Source organism: Lepisosteus platostomus, chromosome 11, assembly GCF_059453375.1.
Source record: "Lepisosteus platostomus isolate fLepPlt1 chromosome 11, fLepPlt1.hap1, whole genome shotgun sequence".
In the NCBI taxonomy this organism is placed as follows: Eukaryota; Metazoa; Chordata; class Actinopteri; order Semionotiformes; family Lepisosteidae; genus Lepisosteus; species Lepisosteus platostomus.
The window spans coordinates 36,146,184-36,163,286 of NC_142621.1; the positions used below are offsets into that span (position 1 = coordinate 36,146,184).

Consider the following 17,103-nt stretch of genomic DNA (forward strand, 5'->3'; position numbering starts at 1 on the left):
TACGTAAAGCATTCGTTTGTGGGGATTGTATAGCATCATTTCTATTGTTTGGCATTATCATCAACTGAAAAACAGTAGATACAGCTTTAATGATTTTAGACCTGCGTTCATTCATAAAACCTTACTTCCTCTGTAGGGCTATGATATGAAAGCTTTGGATATCTCATGTATCTAATTAAGATAAGAAGTATGTAAAAATAATTCACACTTCTGCCTGAAACATTTAGATTAAATTAAAACCACCTTAGGCCGCTAGTAAAGAGAAATAGTACATCATCTTTTTTCTCGGTTTCTGACGTCAGCTGTGCGTGTATTTACTATACCGACTGGACAATTTCAGTTGATGCTTAGATAGCGAAAATTTGTTACTTTGAAAGTAATACAATCAAAGCTTTTTTTTCCTCCCCGGACTTTTTATTTAATTGTAATAACCGACGTTTCTGTGTCTGTCGTTTCACTTTTTCACAGTGCTATTTTAAAAACATTGACTTCAAAAACCTATTATGAAGTTCGGTATTGTGTCACGGTAATGTGTGAGACTGGCGGAATGAATGTCAATTAATCTTTGTATTATTGACCAACAATTTTAGTCTGTCCTCAAAACCCTATCTTTCTCATTTGACTTTTCCGAAGATAGATTTAAACCAAGTCTGAAACGACGCTTGTGATAAATAATAAGTAGTATACGCTTATAGCATTATTATTATTATTAATTTGCACGTTATTGACGAGTTGTGTATTTAATAAACTGAACAATGATTAAACTCACAAAAACGAAGCTAAATATTGAAAATATCCGCATGAATTGAAAAATTAAGCTCAAGAACCCCCTCCCCCTTTCCTGAGTAGAACTCACGCGCTGCGATCCGAGCACAGGAGCTCTCCACAGTGCTGAAAATGAACGCGCTCCAGTCGCTGGTTAAAACATGAGCGCAATCTGATGTATCTCGTGTTCCTAGAGCACCTTTCTCTTCTTCATAAAACATCCGGCCTCTTCGCTGAAGCTGGCTGTGGCTAATATTTCCCTACTTCTGCAAACGTGATAATCCCCGGAGTGAGGAAGAGAGAAAGAGAGAGGGGAGAGGCAACGAAAGGAACAGCTGTCGGGGCTTCATTGTCTGCGCTGCAATAAGGGGGCTGGTCTTGGCCCTGTCGTAAAGAAAGAAGGGAAGGTGTGATGGAGCCGATTTTAGAATTCCAGGCTGCTCCCAACGGTGAGATGGTACACACTGACAGTGCCTATGGATCCTCCGCGATGGACACGGACACCGACGGGAGTCAGATTCCATCTCTGACTTATGATGAAGAATTTACGCACAAGGTAATGTTTTTTTTTATTATTCTGCCCTTGTCACTTTCTTTAGGAATATTGTTTGGGGTTTCTTTTTTGGGGGGGTTAAAGGGAGTAAATGTCCTTAACCGCTCTATTAGAACGCAGTGCCTGTATGCATGTTTAATACTGAATTCACTTCAAGTATGCGTATCCAGGGGTTGATGTTAATGGTTTTTGGATTCATTAAGGCGTGTGTGGGTGCTCTTTCAGTCGAGGGTTTTTGTTCAAACCAGGCTGCCCCGAGCAACAGACTCAACGATTCTCTTAAAAAAGTGCACCTTTGTGTAATGCAAAACTCTGAAAAGTCTGGCATGTTCGTCGGAAATATTTATTGTCCTTTCAAAGTTGATAATCGTTCAGACCATTCACAAGCAGGCTCGCGAAAACAATTCTAACCTCTTGTGCCAGCTGGCTCCACTGAAATTATATACACAAACTTACGTACTGCATTTTCCCACGATGCGCAATACTTTACATCGAAGACGTACGAATGCCAATCAAGAACTAAATGAGACATACAAAACGAAATCGTCACTTTCAAGATAGTCTTTTCTGTCGTCAGAACTTTCCCACTGTTTGGTCTTGCTGCACTTTGTAGAAAAGCTTTGAGTTTTCATCCAGTACACTGACGCATAACACAGTACTATTCGTCTGCTTTAGTAAAATTATGAATTGATCCCCTGCACAAAAATAATAATAGGAGTAAGAATAAGTTATATACAAATGATATATATTCAGTAGTTACATTACTAAAAGTTCATTTACAAGATTATCCGGTGACTAGTAATTAGTAATTACGACGCATTGCTTTGTCGGTGCAATGGTGCAGTAGCTGTTCTATGAGCCAGTATAGCTGAATTAGAAGGCATGGTTTCGGGCTGTTTCTATTATTTGTCATCAGCAGTACTCTAAGAATTGCTTATGTGAAATAATAAAGCTGGGACATAAATTAAACGGGTTTCTAAAGGTCAGGCGTACACTAAATAAATAATCACGATGTGTAAATTGTTTGTTGTTGTTGAATACACAGCAATGAGCCGTTTGAGGAAAAGGTCCATGATCTTTATTCCATGAGTTGAATTCAGATTACTGTAGTCAGACTAGATTGGAACGATTAGATTAGAGTTGACTGCAGAATCACTGACCTGAAAAGTATGATCACTGTGCATCTGGGACTCCTCCACAAAACTGCAGCTTGGATTCTTACGTTCTTCTGTTGATTTCCCCTGATTAACACTTACTGTACTGTAGTGACAACAGAATAAAGTGAAGCAAAGCACAGACATCATTGCAAAACTGAAAAAAACAACTATGCCATCTTACTGCCAGAAATAAGATTTATCAGGTTGTCTTGGCATTTGTCTCTAAACAGTTAACTGTATGCTGTAGGCCACAAGTTCTAGTCGGGATCTGGATGTAAAATTAAAAATATTTTTTGTTTTCCTTTTAACTGCCTCATTTGTTATAGTGTGAGTTTTCACTAGAACCTGGGTCATTCAAATAGATATTTTGAGATGTCTGAACTCTCCAACTTTTCATTTTGGTGAACAACAAATATATATGTAATGGTGTTTGTATAGTTATTTAAAAAAGATGCTTTTGAGAAATTTGTTTTAGGTATACTTTGCTTAAAGGTTGTTCTTCTTGAATGATTGTCATAAATTTGCACTGTCAGTACTGAAAGCTGAGTCAGGGAACTAGTGCCTGTGAAACGGTTTGCTTTTGGCTGATGTACTGCATGACTGAGCACTAATATACAGATTGTGTTCTCTCCAGCAATGACACTGTCATTCTGGCAGATGGGGGAGTGCAATTAATTGCCATCCATCTTCCCATCTGCATCTAGCAAAGCCTATTCTTACAGGAAAGCTGCAATTTTAAAAGGGTTTTGTTAACATACCTGTCTTCAGTTGATGGCTCAATTACCATATTGATTCACTTTTCTAAAAGTGAAACATGAATTTAACTTTTTCAAAGCTGCCACAATGCCTTCTCTTTCAAACAGAGGCTTGGCTCTGGCAGACGTACTGCTCTACCAACTGTGCTATCACTGTGCAATGTTTAGAAAGCAGTCACATAAACCTACAATGAAGTAAATGAGAGCAAGGAGAGGCATGAAACATAAATTACTTCCCTCTTCAATCTCTATCCCGATCAGTTTTGAGGAGTCATTCAGAAGCTACACTTCCTGAAACAGTTGCTTAGGAAAATGAAAACAATTATAGCCAATCCTGCAGAAGCGCTTTAACAAGATTATGAACAGTACATGTACATCTGCAGCTTAGGTCTTGGGAGCCACAGTGCCTTCTGATTTTAGTTCCACCCAAGCTCTGAATGATAAAATTGGCTTAATCAGTTGATTAATTGATAAAGATTAGCCTTATTGTCTATTCAAAAACATTGTATACAACATGCAGGGCTTGTTAACCTCTACGTTCAGTCTTCTAAACGTTTTTTTTGGTATAGTGTACAACAATGAAATGGTATCAGTGCAAAACAGAATTACAGTAATCTATATAACAAACCATAGGAAGCTGGGCATAAGAGAAGCAAAATGGAAAAAGTAAAAAAAAAACTTGATCATGTACCCTGGTGAGTTCATTCAAGGTCAGTTTTGCATTTTTAGTGTGCAGTGGTTAGCATTCCTGCCTCATAGCACTGGGGCCCTGGATTTGATTCTGAACCTGGGGTGCCATCTGCATGGAGTTTGTATGTTCTCCCAATGTTTGTGTGGGTTTCCTCCACGTGATTCAGTTTTGCCCATGATCCAAAGACATACAGTACTAGTAGATTTATTGGCTTCTGGGAAAATTGGTCCTGGTGTAAGTGTCTGTGTGTGCCCTGCAGTGGAATCGTGTCCTGTCCAGGGTCTACACAGTCTTGCACTTGTTGCCTTCTTGGATAAGCTGTAGCTCCCCTGCAACCCCGAAATAGAAGGAGCAGTTAGAAAACGGATGGATGGTGTTTAGAAGCACATGGGGAGTGACAGGGGACTGTGCAGAGCTTAATTTGTTTTTGTCAAAGCTGTTTAAAAAAGGGGACCACAAAAGCACCCACAGAGATCAATTAAAGGGGAGGCTCCAGCACTTGAGAAAAAGTGAAACATTTTCATTTAACTACTTTCGAAGAGTCCAAGGGGCAAATTATCTCATATTAAGAGCCTGATGGTGCCAGACTTGAATAATTTGTCAAAATCTCAACTAGTACTGTATTTGTTGCTTTTAAGTGTGGAAGGAGAATAAGATAAACAAAAAGAATCATAAACTGTCTCTTAGAAAAACGTACAGTAATTAAAAATAAAGTGAAATACAACAAGGGCACGTCCTCCTAACAGTAGACACTCATGCTGAGGACTTTAAATTGAAAGTCTCTTAGCAACCAAATAGAAAGGGTGTCTTCTCATTTGACATTTGTTCTAGCATGTTTTTATGCTAGTACTAAATCAGGAAACCAAAATTGTAATAATCCCTACAAAATTCAGGTTTGGTCCTGATAGTAAGGTTTATTTTAATGTTTAAAAATGTCTGAAATTGTAACTAGAGCTAAGCCCATTGCTGCTGCACTTGTATATTGTATAATAAATTCAGAAGAACAAAAGAAAGGTTACAAACGAAAGGCCATTCAACACATTTAGCTGATTTGGTATTGGGTAATTAACCTAATTCTTCTAAAGACCTTATTGAGCCGTTTCTTGAAAGAGACCAGGGTATCAGTTTCAATAACGTGGCAGGGTAGCTTGTTTCATACACCCATTTCTCGCGAGGTAAAGGACTCCCTCCTTTTCTTAGTTTTAAATGCACTTCTTTGCAGTTTCCCCTTCTTTCCTCTGGTTCACATTCCTCTGTTCATTCTGAAGAAATCTGCTGGGCCGACTCTGTTAGTGCCTTTGAGGTTTTTCAAATATTTGTATCAGGCCCCCATATTTTCTTTGCTTTTCAAAACTAAAGTGGTTCAGTTCCTTCAACCTGACAGCAGAATGTTTGTGACTGCTCTCTCTTCTCTTGTTTAGCTAAAAAAGTGCAGTTGGGTAGAAATATATTAGTACTATCCAGGGTATAGTTCTGCCTCATGCTCAGTGAAAAGAATAAAGCACGTTAATCTCATATAAAAGTGAACTAGCACAGAACATACTGAGTCAATTACCTTTAGTAGCCATTGAAATTCTTCCTTATCAGGGGAATTTGTTTATGCATTTTTATGTTTCATTTTTCATCTGTCCTTATTCAGCACTGAAATTGACATGGAAAAGCCTATGAAAGATTACTGGAATGCTAAAGGTCAGTCTAATAAAACGTTCATTTTGCCCTGTTTGTCTGCTGTCTAGTCTCTGACTAACCCCAAACCTTGATCATGCCTTCTCCTCAAGGGTCCCAGTGAGTTGGTTACCATAGTGCAGTTTGGTCGACAGCTGCCAATACCCACAGTCCTTAATGTAAAGCAGTACCTCCTATTCCTTCAGGCTCAAGTTTAATTGTATTTTATCTATATTTGTGTTCTATGTCCCTGGCTTCGGCATGGAGTCTTACTGCAAACATTGGGGCTGACTTTCTCAGTCCCTACCAGGATTGTAAACATCTCTGTGAGCTTGTCCTGTAGTTATCTTTGTTTCAAGCTAAAAAAGAATTTGAGTCAAACCTGCATGACCTGTGAGTTCTGACATTATTTTTTCCCTCCATGTTTAAAATCTTTTTAGAACAGCAGTTTAAGGTTGGAGAATTGTAGACAGAACTGTGCAGAGCCTACTTATGAAGGGTGTTAAATGTGCACTCTAACACAATTTGTGTTAAAATGTTCAGTTTCCTGTCTCACTTTCAGTCATCTTGTTGCTTTAATTAGAAACAAAATTGGTTTAGTAAAGACCATTCTATGTTTCAGTCTGATATTTTTATCTAACCGTATCTTGTGCTTTAACAAATTAGATTTCTATAAGCAGTTTGTTACTACTGCCTTTAAATGTTTGGTTTAATTCCAAGTGACGTTAATGTCAGATTTCATTTCATCACAGCCTTATGTTGTTCTTTGACAATCATGGGAACACTGTAAATATTAGCATAATGGAGACCTCATACCTAGATTTTTTACTGTAAATGAAGATATTTCCTTATATATAAGGATTTAAAGCAATATTGTTCTTGTTCAATTACCCTTTTTTGGACAGCATGCACATTAGAAAAATTAAAATTGTTTAAGTAGACAAAGGAGATGAAAGCAATACAGAGCCATTCCAAAGCAAAGCTAGGTTTACTGAAGGCAAGCAGCACTTTTTTGCAGGGTTAATGTCTTTTGTTGCTGAAGAAGTTCAAAAGTCTTAGCTCCTGCTGAATGTGCAACACATCCCCAACTTGAAAATAACACTGCTCTTCTTTAAGGAACAGAAAACCCTGTCAAACCAGGGTTGAGACAGATCAGCAGCTGGGAAGAGTGAGTGCAGGATTCATTTCTGTCCATCAGAGATGAACAGCATCTCCCTTTGAAGTGGTGTAGTGTTATTTAACAATTTGTGAATCCAGGATCCAGCTGTAGGCATACAGTGTGTTCCATAGCCTGTCCCTGTCAGAGGCCTTATTCTAGGCTATAATTAACCTTCCTCTTCCCCCTCTAAATATCTTTGAGATTCAGCTCTTAAAGAGAGACCCCTCAAGCTAATTGCTCCTTTGCACATTCACAATTGTTATTTTTCAATGAGGAGATAACAACAGAACAAAAACCATTAATGTGTACCTTTTATCCACATGCAAAGCCTGTTAACTTTACAGGTGAGGCTAAGCTCCCAGCCACGGTACACACCAACTGTACACACCTTGGTAAAGACATAGTTTCAATACACACAAAACTTGAGTGGATGAAGACAGTAATGCAGTAAAGTCTGTGATTTATGCAGAGTAAAAATATGCAGTTACTTATGTCACTATATTTTACAATGGTAATTTTTAAAATGGTAATAAAAATGTTACCTATGTAATTATATTTAAATTCCTGATACCTGTTTACCAGTATATGTTGCATTGATAATTACTATTATAAATCATCATACTGTAGATTTTTCTCAGTGTAGCACAGTGTATCATATTTTACCAATTCCTAACAGCATATTATGTCTGCTGTTAATATGCATTTCTTTACAGCTTCTTATTGCTCTAGATGTGAAAGTGAAACAAGATGATCATAAATAACTGCAGATTAAACAGCCAGAGAAACAAACTATATCGATTTGAATCTGAACCAAATACTGTTTATTTGCAAACCTGAAATACATTTTGAAAACTTCACCAAAAATCCTGTCATTTTAGGAAATGTCTATCAAAATTACAATTATCCACTTTATCAAGTGGATATACTGTAGTTGGATTGGAATAAAGATGGAAGAGCATTTTTAAAGAATATGGTCTGACGGCAATATTCAGAAAACACATAAAGCACTAAATTGTTTGCTATACAGAGCCTGAAACAAAAATTATTTATGAGAATCTGTGAACAATAGAGGATCTTAGTAAATGCACCTAATGCATTTCAGATCGAATAGCTTGCTTAGGGAAACTATTTTAACAATTTCACTAATAATATATATGTCAGAGCTAAAAGAAACCTTGTTCGCTTGATTATTGCAATGGGAACATAAGAGAGACAATTCCACAAAAACAAGGAAGTAAACTAAGAAAATGACCTCCAGTCCACTTCCAAAATAAAATCAATACAGCTAAAAATAAACTGCTAGCATACTAATACGTAGTCTCTTACTAAACCAGGTTCATTTAAAAGTAACCTAGTTTGACTATGCCCACAGAATCGTGAGGAAAACATTTTTAATTGCATTTATATGGTCTTAACAAGCACGATCTGAGAGATGGGCAGGACTGCCACCAGTTCATTACCAGTCTAATTTTAAGCTTTCCAGACACTGACTATAGGCCAGCAGGGAGACATTAAAAAGTGCTTATTGACAGAGAACTCCACATCCAGCTTGTTTACATTACTAAATAAACTTATTGAGATGGGAAAAGAAAGATGACAAGTTTCCATTTTTTTGAAGCTTTCAAATACAGTTTCCTACAGATACAACAAATTAATATTTTTCAGGAATTTCGAGTGTGCTTCAAGTAAGCACACTGGGTTTACTGCAACTATAAATGTTCTTGGAACCTGATAAATTAGTGGTAAATGACCCTGAAGACTTAGACATCCATCCATTCATCTATTTTCCAACCGCTATAGCCAAATCAGTGTCGTGGGGGAGCTGGAGCACACACTCACACTAAGGCCAATTTTCCCAAAAGCCAAAAGACCAACTAGTACATCTTTGGAGTGTGAGAGGAAACCAGAGCACCTGGAGGACACAGGGAGAGCATATGAGCTCCACACAAATAGCACCCCTATTTTAACTGGAATTGACCCAGGGCCACAGCACTTCGAGGTAGCACCGCTAACCAGTGCCACCCAAAACAAAGACATATTTAATCATATTTATTTATTATCAAAAATACACTGAATGGACTATATCTAATTGCTGTAGTCGCAGACTGTTTTTATCTCCTTTGTTTCCCCTTAATGATAAGTTGGCGGTTTTGCCGTATTGAAAATTGCTAGTAGGAGATATTCCTCTTACAGAGGAAGTGCCAGTGTTGCTATGACAACTACACCCCTCCCCCACACCTATTAGTCAAGTTTGAAGCAAGAGAGTTGAGAAGAGTTTAAAATGTGCATATTAAAGTTTGATGCTGTTAACATGAAGGAATACTGTACAGTTTTCAAACTGGGCACTTTCAAAATACTGTACAGTTTCCCAGAACATGTTATATCTGAGTCCTGTGTGGAATACCTGTTAATCTAAAACTAAAACATTATTTTTATAGACTGGTAAGTTGTTTAGGGAGACAAATGTTAGAGTGTTCAAAAATCAATTGAGCTGCTTTAAAATGTGTTTTCAAAAGGCCCTTTTCAAAAAGGGCTCATTTGTGACTTTTTTAAGTATTAAAATAATTATTCTTTACAACTTTAGCAGCAACAAAAGGTAAAACAGAGCATAGAAACGGAACAAGCAAATAATTTGTCCCATTCGTCTCATGTAGCCTGGGAGCTTGCGGAGTGATGGCACTGTGGCTAAGGATCTGCGCCTGTGGCTGGAAGGTTGCCGGTTCAAATCCCACAGCTGGCAGAGGAATCCTACTCTGTTGAGCCCCTAAGCAAGGTCCTAAACCCCAACTGATCCAGGGACGCTGTACAATAGCTGACCCTGTGCTCTGACCCCAAGCTTCTTTCCCTGTTTGTGTGTCTGTGTCTCATGGAGAGCAAGCTGGGGGTATGTGAAAAGATGAATTCCTCATGCAAGAAATTGTATAGGGCTAATAAAGTGACCTTAACTTATCTGTTCACTGGTTTTAGAGCCCCAGATGCTAGGCTTCCAGGCTTATCCATCCCACAAATGTTCAATAGTTCCAACCTCATGTGAGTAGTCAGGCAAATTCCATGAGGACGTGTCATCCTGTGGGAGTGTTCTCATGTCAGGTTGAGCCTGACGTGAGCCTGAAATGTTCCTGTGGGAAGGACAGGAAGTTCTGCTGCTTGATTGATATAGTGTTTGCAAAATCTGGTTACCAAGAGCAGTTCTGAAGACACTACTGCCTAAACCACCATACTTGGACCTTCCCAATTAGTTGATGTATACAATACATCCATCTATCCTTTTTCCAAATGCTCCATCTAATATAGTGTCACATGGGAGCGGAACCTATCCCAGCAAACAACAGGCAGAAAGCAGTACACACCTTGGGCAAGTTGCCAGTATTAACGGCATAGACAAAAACAAGCACACACTCACTCCAGGGCACATTTTCCCAGAAGCCAATCAACCTACTGTACCAGCATGTCTTAAACTCTGGGAAGAAACCAGAGCACTGGGAGGAAACCCACATGAACCCAAGGAGAACATACAAACTCCATGCAGGTACCAACCCAGGAATTGAACTCAGGACCCTAGTACTGAGAGGCACCAACTCTAACCACTGTGCCTCTGTGCTACCATTACATAATACAACAAGGGGTTTCCACTTAACAAGGGAATGAAAGTGTTGTTCCCTTGATAAATGGGGCATATTAGTTCCGGTGTTCCCTCTTCATTGAATTTCATAAAGCTTGACATTCGGCGGGTTAAATCATCTCATCTCTTGTGTCCAATCAAATTTAATTTATGAAGATATTTAGTGCTTATGCTGAAGTCGCAGTCAAAGTCTGACTTTTGTAAGTGAATCATCATCAGTTATGATTCACCAATTCAATGAAAATTATGCCACAACCTTTTTTGAAATCCATATACATTATTTTTATATAAGCAAGATGCAATGGAGTAAGCATGGAGTAATGGTCCTTTTGAAGGTTACTATATGAAAGTAAACCCATTTGTATTCAACTAGTTCTTTCTCAGTTTTCTTGCGAAGATTTAATAGTAAGCAAGAATTAAGTCAATAAAAAACAATGCCAAGCCGTGCAAATACAGCTTTTCATTTCAATCCCTCCTTTATCCAGTTAAGTCAATTGTTAACAAATTCAAATTTACAATGGTAAGCCAGTAAGTACTCATTGAAACAACAGGGTATTTACTGCAGCCATTCAAACAAATTACATTGTTCAAGTGTACATCAATAGCATGGTACAATTCCGCCTCCATCGTAGCATTAAGCCTCTAAAACACCTCTTTTCTATAGCCCAGGGCTTTTCTATAGCCCTTTAACCACAACTCCAAACTGCTCCATCATGATGTATGTGTTTCAAAAGAATAAAACTATAACTGAACTGTAAAGTAGTTATACCTACATTCTTTTATTTTGTTGGTGAGTAAATATTAATAAGGAGAAGTCTGTACTTCTTCTCACTTAGCATCTATATAAAATGAGGCAGATGGAATTGTCGTTATACTGTATTAAAAAAGTAATTTAGGGATTGCAAAGTTAAGTTTCAATGGATGCAATGTAAATGAATGAGAAGCCCGAAGGTAATACATTTATGAAGTATTATAGGTAGAATAAACAACGGGGTTAGGGATATGGCTAAGTCTATCGTCCAGATGAAGGTTTAATCCACAATTATATATATTTCAGTTTCACTTTTATCTATACCATGGCTCCAGCAAAACCCTCATCATACAGACTTTTCAACATGTTTTCTAAACAATATACAGTACTTTTAAAATATTTTCTTAATGTTTAGAAAAGAGTAGAGAAGCTGTTAGAAAATAGATGGATGGAATAAGAATATCCTATATTTTTTGAAGGCTTTAGACAGTTGATAATTATCTTTCAGTAATTCTGTTTGTTAAGTTAATTTTGGTCTCTTTGGAACTAAGCTTTTTACTGTTTACCATTGTTATCGGTCGTGATAACACAAACCTAAATATTTGTTTTATATATATAAATTTCATCCTCAGGTAGCTTGAAGGTAAACATTCATCAGGCTAATACAGTAGGCGGTGAAACATTCTGACTTCCTTACTGAATAAAAGGTTAACTTTATCTTATAACAATACAAACTGATGAAAGGGCAACACATGCAGTTATCGTCAAGTTGAGGCCATTTTCCTTCTCTGTGATTCTGACACTTCCAAGCTGCTTACAAAGGGATTGGGCAAGAATGAAACTAAGCTTGTAGTGAGCCTGCAGTTCACTTGAACTGTTCTGGATTCCCTGAGATATTACCTTCAATCATTTAATTAAGTGCTTGTGGCATTTAATATGGAAATCTGTCATGTTACATTTCAAACACAATTGTTTAGAACTGTGTTACTCAGGAGCCAGCCCTGATGTTTTCATTAAAATCACATAGCAATTCCAGCTTGATGTGCAGTGAATTATCGATGGCTTTATTAACTGTAATTGTCATGTCAAATTGAAGTGATGATTATATCAAGGACAAGGCAATTTCAGTATTCTGAATCACAGGCAGTCTGTTTTATCTAGCATAAGGTGAAACGCTCAGAAATGAAAAGAAAATAATGTGTATGACAGCTGTGAGAACAAGCAGCTGAGGCTTTCTTTGAGTTAAAGGTTTGACATGCTGCCAAATCCTTAACACTAGAAACAATTACTCATAGGGCAAGCAAGAAGGATAAGCATCAGTCGACCCTAATACAAAGAATTCAGTAAAAATCATTGTACTTGTCATGGAGTTGGTGGGGCAACTCTGCTGTACATTGCTATAAAAATAAGACTTTAAGGAGCACCAAATTAATTCTTCCTTGTCACTTCAGATTCAGTCTAGTAAATTTTATACTTCCTCCTCAACCACTTATTTCTAAAGATTGGAAACATCTAACAGTTTTGGGTAAACAAGGAAAGCAATGAACTAGAAAAATGCTGAAAACGTTTTTTTCAAATAATATGTAAATTGTTTAATGCTCATCTGCAGCTGGTCACAGGTAAATTTGTTTAGGCCATTTGAAATTGGGGATTGAATAACCTAGAAAACGTGCTCTCCAGGAGCAGGGTTGAACATGTCTGTGCTACAGCAGGAGTTCCTGATCCTAAAGAGCCCCTGGATTTGAGCTCAGCTCACCATTCAAGAACTGATCACTTCATTGCCTTGGTATTAGGATTAATTAAAAAACTTTGATTTCACTTTGTTAACATGTTGCAGGTTACCTTTTAACTGCTGCATATCATAAGTAACTTACAGTAAAGTAATTCACTTACATTATTAAAGGCTTAGACATCTCTGTTTGAATGAAAACCACAAAGGCAATGCGATTCTCCAGGACCACAGGGACTATTATTGAATTTTTTTCCCTTTGTGTGTCAACATTCTTTTCATGTTGTTGAGATAGTAATGATTTAAACAGATTTTATCACACCAAACTCGGTGGCATACAAACCCAGCATTTAATACGATGAACTCAAACTGCTTATCATAACAACAAAACCACACATATCGCATTCTAGAGGGACACCTAGCCTTGATTGGGGTATCTTCTCTGACTTTTTCTATGATACTGACTATAGAATATATGTAGAATATAGCTAAGACACCCAAAGCCTAAGGAGAAGAGTTTGTAAATCTGGGCTAGTTTACATGTGCACAAGTGTGAAGAGCCTAATAAGGTCCTGTTTTTTTGAAGGAATGTTCACAGGGCTTTTAGCTCTTCTCTTTTTTCCCTCTGTAACAGAGACAGAGTCATGAGGCCCCTCAGACTCTGTGGTTTCTCTGTCAGGAGTCTTTCAGTGGGCACACATTGTATTTGTGCTCGTATAATCTTCTCACATCTGGAATGCTACATGTTGATCTGTAAGTCATAAGAGTTACTTCAGTCTCTCATCACTGGTAAAATAGTGTATATTTATATAATGTGGATATCTTTATATTATAGTTATATTTATCCACAATAGCATACAAATGGCGCTGTACTATATATTTGTGAGTCTTTGTCTTCATTGGACCCTTTATGGAACTGTACAGTATAGTTTTACACTATCTTCAATATTTTTTAACATGTTTGTTGTTTTCATTATATATACACAGTTTTTTTTATTTCTGTATTGGCTTTTCACTTCCGTACTACCCATGCACATTTTGACCTTGTGCCTGAGAGGAGAGTGGTGATTGGAGGAACAGTGTGTTACATATTGATGACACTGCAAGGCTGTGGGTGTGTGGGAGTAACGGTTCTGCTAAGCGAGTCCTGAGATACTGTTCCCACCCCCCACTCTGGTAGCCCTCTTCCAATAATGTGCTGCCACTTGGGAAAGAGTTTTCTTGGTGGAGAAGCCATTTTTCCTGTAAGAAGCTCGCCTCTTAAAACTCCTTCTTTATACAAGCAGACACCTTAATCATAGAGTAAGCCAATTCAGAACAAGTTGTTCACATCATCTGTTTCCACCTTTTTAAACTTTTTTTCTTGCTGCCTATCTTATTGTCTGAGAGCCATGAGAATTAATTAAATTGAGCTTTTGGGGAAAAAAAGCCTTATCACCGAGCTCCAGCGAGTGCACAGTAGGAGGAAATTAATACTTTTTCTCTAACTTATGTCAGACTCTGTTACAAAAATCGTCACTATGCTGCTTCAATGAACTCATTACAGTAAAGGATCCTAGAAAGATTATACTTTCAACTGTCTATCAAAGTCTTTAGGCCTTCCTGTCTCTCTCACTGTCAGCTGGTGTCCCTGTTTCTGCTGGCAGTGCACCTGATTGTGCCCTGAAGCCAGACTGATCTTTGACAAAACACCTGGTTTTTGGCACAGTTGATAAGCAGGAGTCTAGATGATGAAGGAGAGCTTGAATCAAAGACAGTCAAGCAAGGGAAAAACTTTTCTTTTCTTTCAACATTGCTGCTCTCTATACAGTTTGAGGAACACTTTTCCACAGGCAGAGCATATAACTCTGTGTCCACCAGGACACTTTAAGGTAGGGGGGAGTTTTGATATTTACCTTAAAATGAAAGTAGCAATATGGAAATAAATATCATACCTAAGTGCTTCTTCCTGCCATTAATCAGAATGAGTGAAGAGCTGGTTAACGTTACCAATGTATTCAGGAGAGCATTACAGATTAGTCCTTATACAGTATATGATTTATTATTGCTGTGACCCTAAAGATGGATGGGTGAAGGAATGTGATTTATTCTCAACAGCTAAAAAGTCACAGAAGATTCCTATTGTTTTAAGGCAGAAATATGAAAGGAATAGCAGGCTTTTTCATAATTTATACATACATATATAATTTCAAATCCATATGGAACAACAAGATTTAAAAGGTCACATCAAGAAATTATTTTTGTGCTTTTGCTCCATTCAAAATATTGAACATCAGCTTGTGATGTACTGTAGGTGAGCTTCAGATTCAGTACTGTAACAATGGTGGCTATGACAGTTCAGTTTTGAGGTTAAATCCAGGTGTTTGTGGAAGAGAAGCTTGTTACAGCTTCTAGAAACATCTCTCAGCATCAGGCAAGGCAGTAGTCATTTCCTCTGAACCTTCTGGGAGCTGTGCCAGGACATGTGCTTCACACTGCTTGAACTGTTATTAATTTCATGCAACACCCTTCTAAAAAATACAGAGCTGTTTGCATTTCACTATCACTTATTGACTCTGCACCTGGTTTCACTGATTGACGTTAGTTGTTTTTTTTAACTGAGTAGTAATATTATTTTTCCAGGGATGTATTTAAATGGTTTGAAATCCCTTCAATACAAAAGACCTTACACTCCTAATGGCAATTTAGTGTCAAATTGCTGACTGAACTCGCATGATTCAATTTTCAATTGCTCATTTCCCAAGACAAGGTTTATGACATTTTGCCATCCATCCACCTGTTATCAGAAAGCCTCTTCCTTCTGGCAGGGTGAATAATGTCTTGACCATTAAGATACACCTAGCCTATCCTGTATCTCTCTGGAAGGAAACATAACACAGACAGAGGAAGAACGCCCAGCACTCCACACAGAAGTTGTCCCAGCCTGGAATCAAGCACAAGTGCCAAGAGCTCTGAGACAGCTTCTCTAACTGTCCTGTTCCTTTTCTCTTCCCATTGCTTCACAACATTGTCTAGAACAGTGGTTCATAACCTTCAGTGCATCCCTTTAGATCTCAAATATGTTCTTGCACCCCTTATCAACAATAATTCAAAAAGTTATTTTAAACTTACAGGAAACCATAAGTTAAGAATGAAAGCGATCAAGAAATTTTGAGCAAATTATACACTTTTTTATTTTTTAAGTATTTTTTAAGTTTAATACCAATATGTTTTTGAAACAAAGCAGTTGTTATATGCCTGTTGCACACGTTACATGTGACATGCCTGTGCTTAATTTGAGTTTTCAACGATTTGCCCCCCCCCAAAAAATTGTCATGTCTCGTACCCTCAGAAATGGCACCTGGCACCCCTAGCATTGCGTAGACCCTAGGTTAAGAACCACAGATCTAGAAGACCTAAATCTAGAACACCTAAGTCATTTCCAAGTCAGCTTCTTCAAGCTCAGTGTTTGCCTTGGTGTATGTCTAGTTAGTGTTGCAACCTATTTCTAACACTCTGCCCTTGTCTACATGAAATTGCATCTGCCAGATGTTTGCCCAGTCTGTGTGGCCTATCTGTAACAAACTACCAGGCATGTCTTGCCAAGCAGGGGCAATACCACTCCGTCAATGCTAGCACTCTTGCGTTTGGATTTGGTGTTGTGTGTGGCGAGCTTGTGTTCTCATCCAATGTGCAGCATAGCTGAAGCAAAATCTCAACAACTTCAATGCTGCCGTAGGAGACATCAGCTCATCTCTTATTTTGATACACTCTGGGGAAAATATATTTTTTTCTGGTACTTTCAAAATTATTCTAATCATTAAAAGACTTTCCTTGAGCTGGAACAACTTGTTTATTTGATCCAGCAAAGTGCCAGCTCAAGTGTTTTTTCTAGGTTCAATTCATGTGGTGGCATTAAATTATCTTTTCAATTAGCACAACCCCTCTTACACTTTTAATTGCTTGACATCAGGCTCCCATTAATTTATAACACTCACTGATGTGTTGTCTCTAAATATAATTATCATTATGTAAAATAAATCATTTTTTCATATCCAGTCACAGCTTTTGGCTTGTCAGACATTGACGTCTGAAACTAGTTGCTAGGAAACGCAACCAATGTCCAGTTGGCTCCTTTCTCCTGCCTCCTCAGTTTCAGTGTTAAAGAGACCAGACTTCTATAATCTGTATTGAATTGCTTAGTACTTGATTACAACATTAGGAAAGCCTCTGTTTTTTCTCAAATATTATTTTTGTTTTACTGAACAAAAACAAAA

The 17,103-nt window shown here is 37.8% G+C and overlaps 1 protein-coding gene across 2 annotated transcripts in view; it reads left to right on the forward strand.

The window, feature by feature from the left end:
• Positions 1-872: 872 nt before the first annotated feature.
• The window catches only part of LOC148652550 (ras-related protein Rab-37), a 55,067-nt gene continuing 38,836 nt past the window's right edge, over positions 873-17,103 (forward strand). For both annotated transcript variants that reach the window (XM_088599428.1, XM_088599430.1), the window contains exon 1: positions 873-1,321. In XM_088599428.1, coding sequence (XP_088455554.1) covers positions 1,178-1,321 — 144 coding nt within the window. In that variant the 5' untranslated portion in view covers positions 873-1,177. The remainder of the gene's footprint in view (positions 1,322-17,103) is intronic.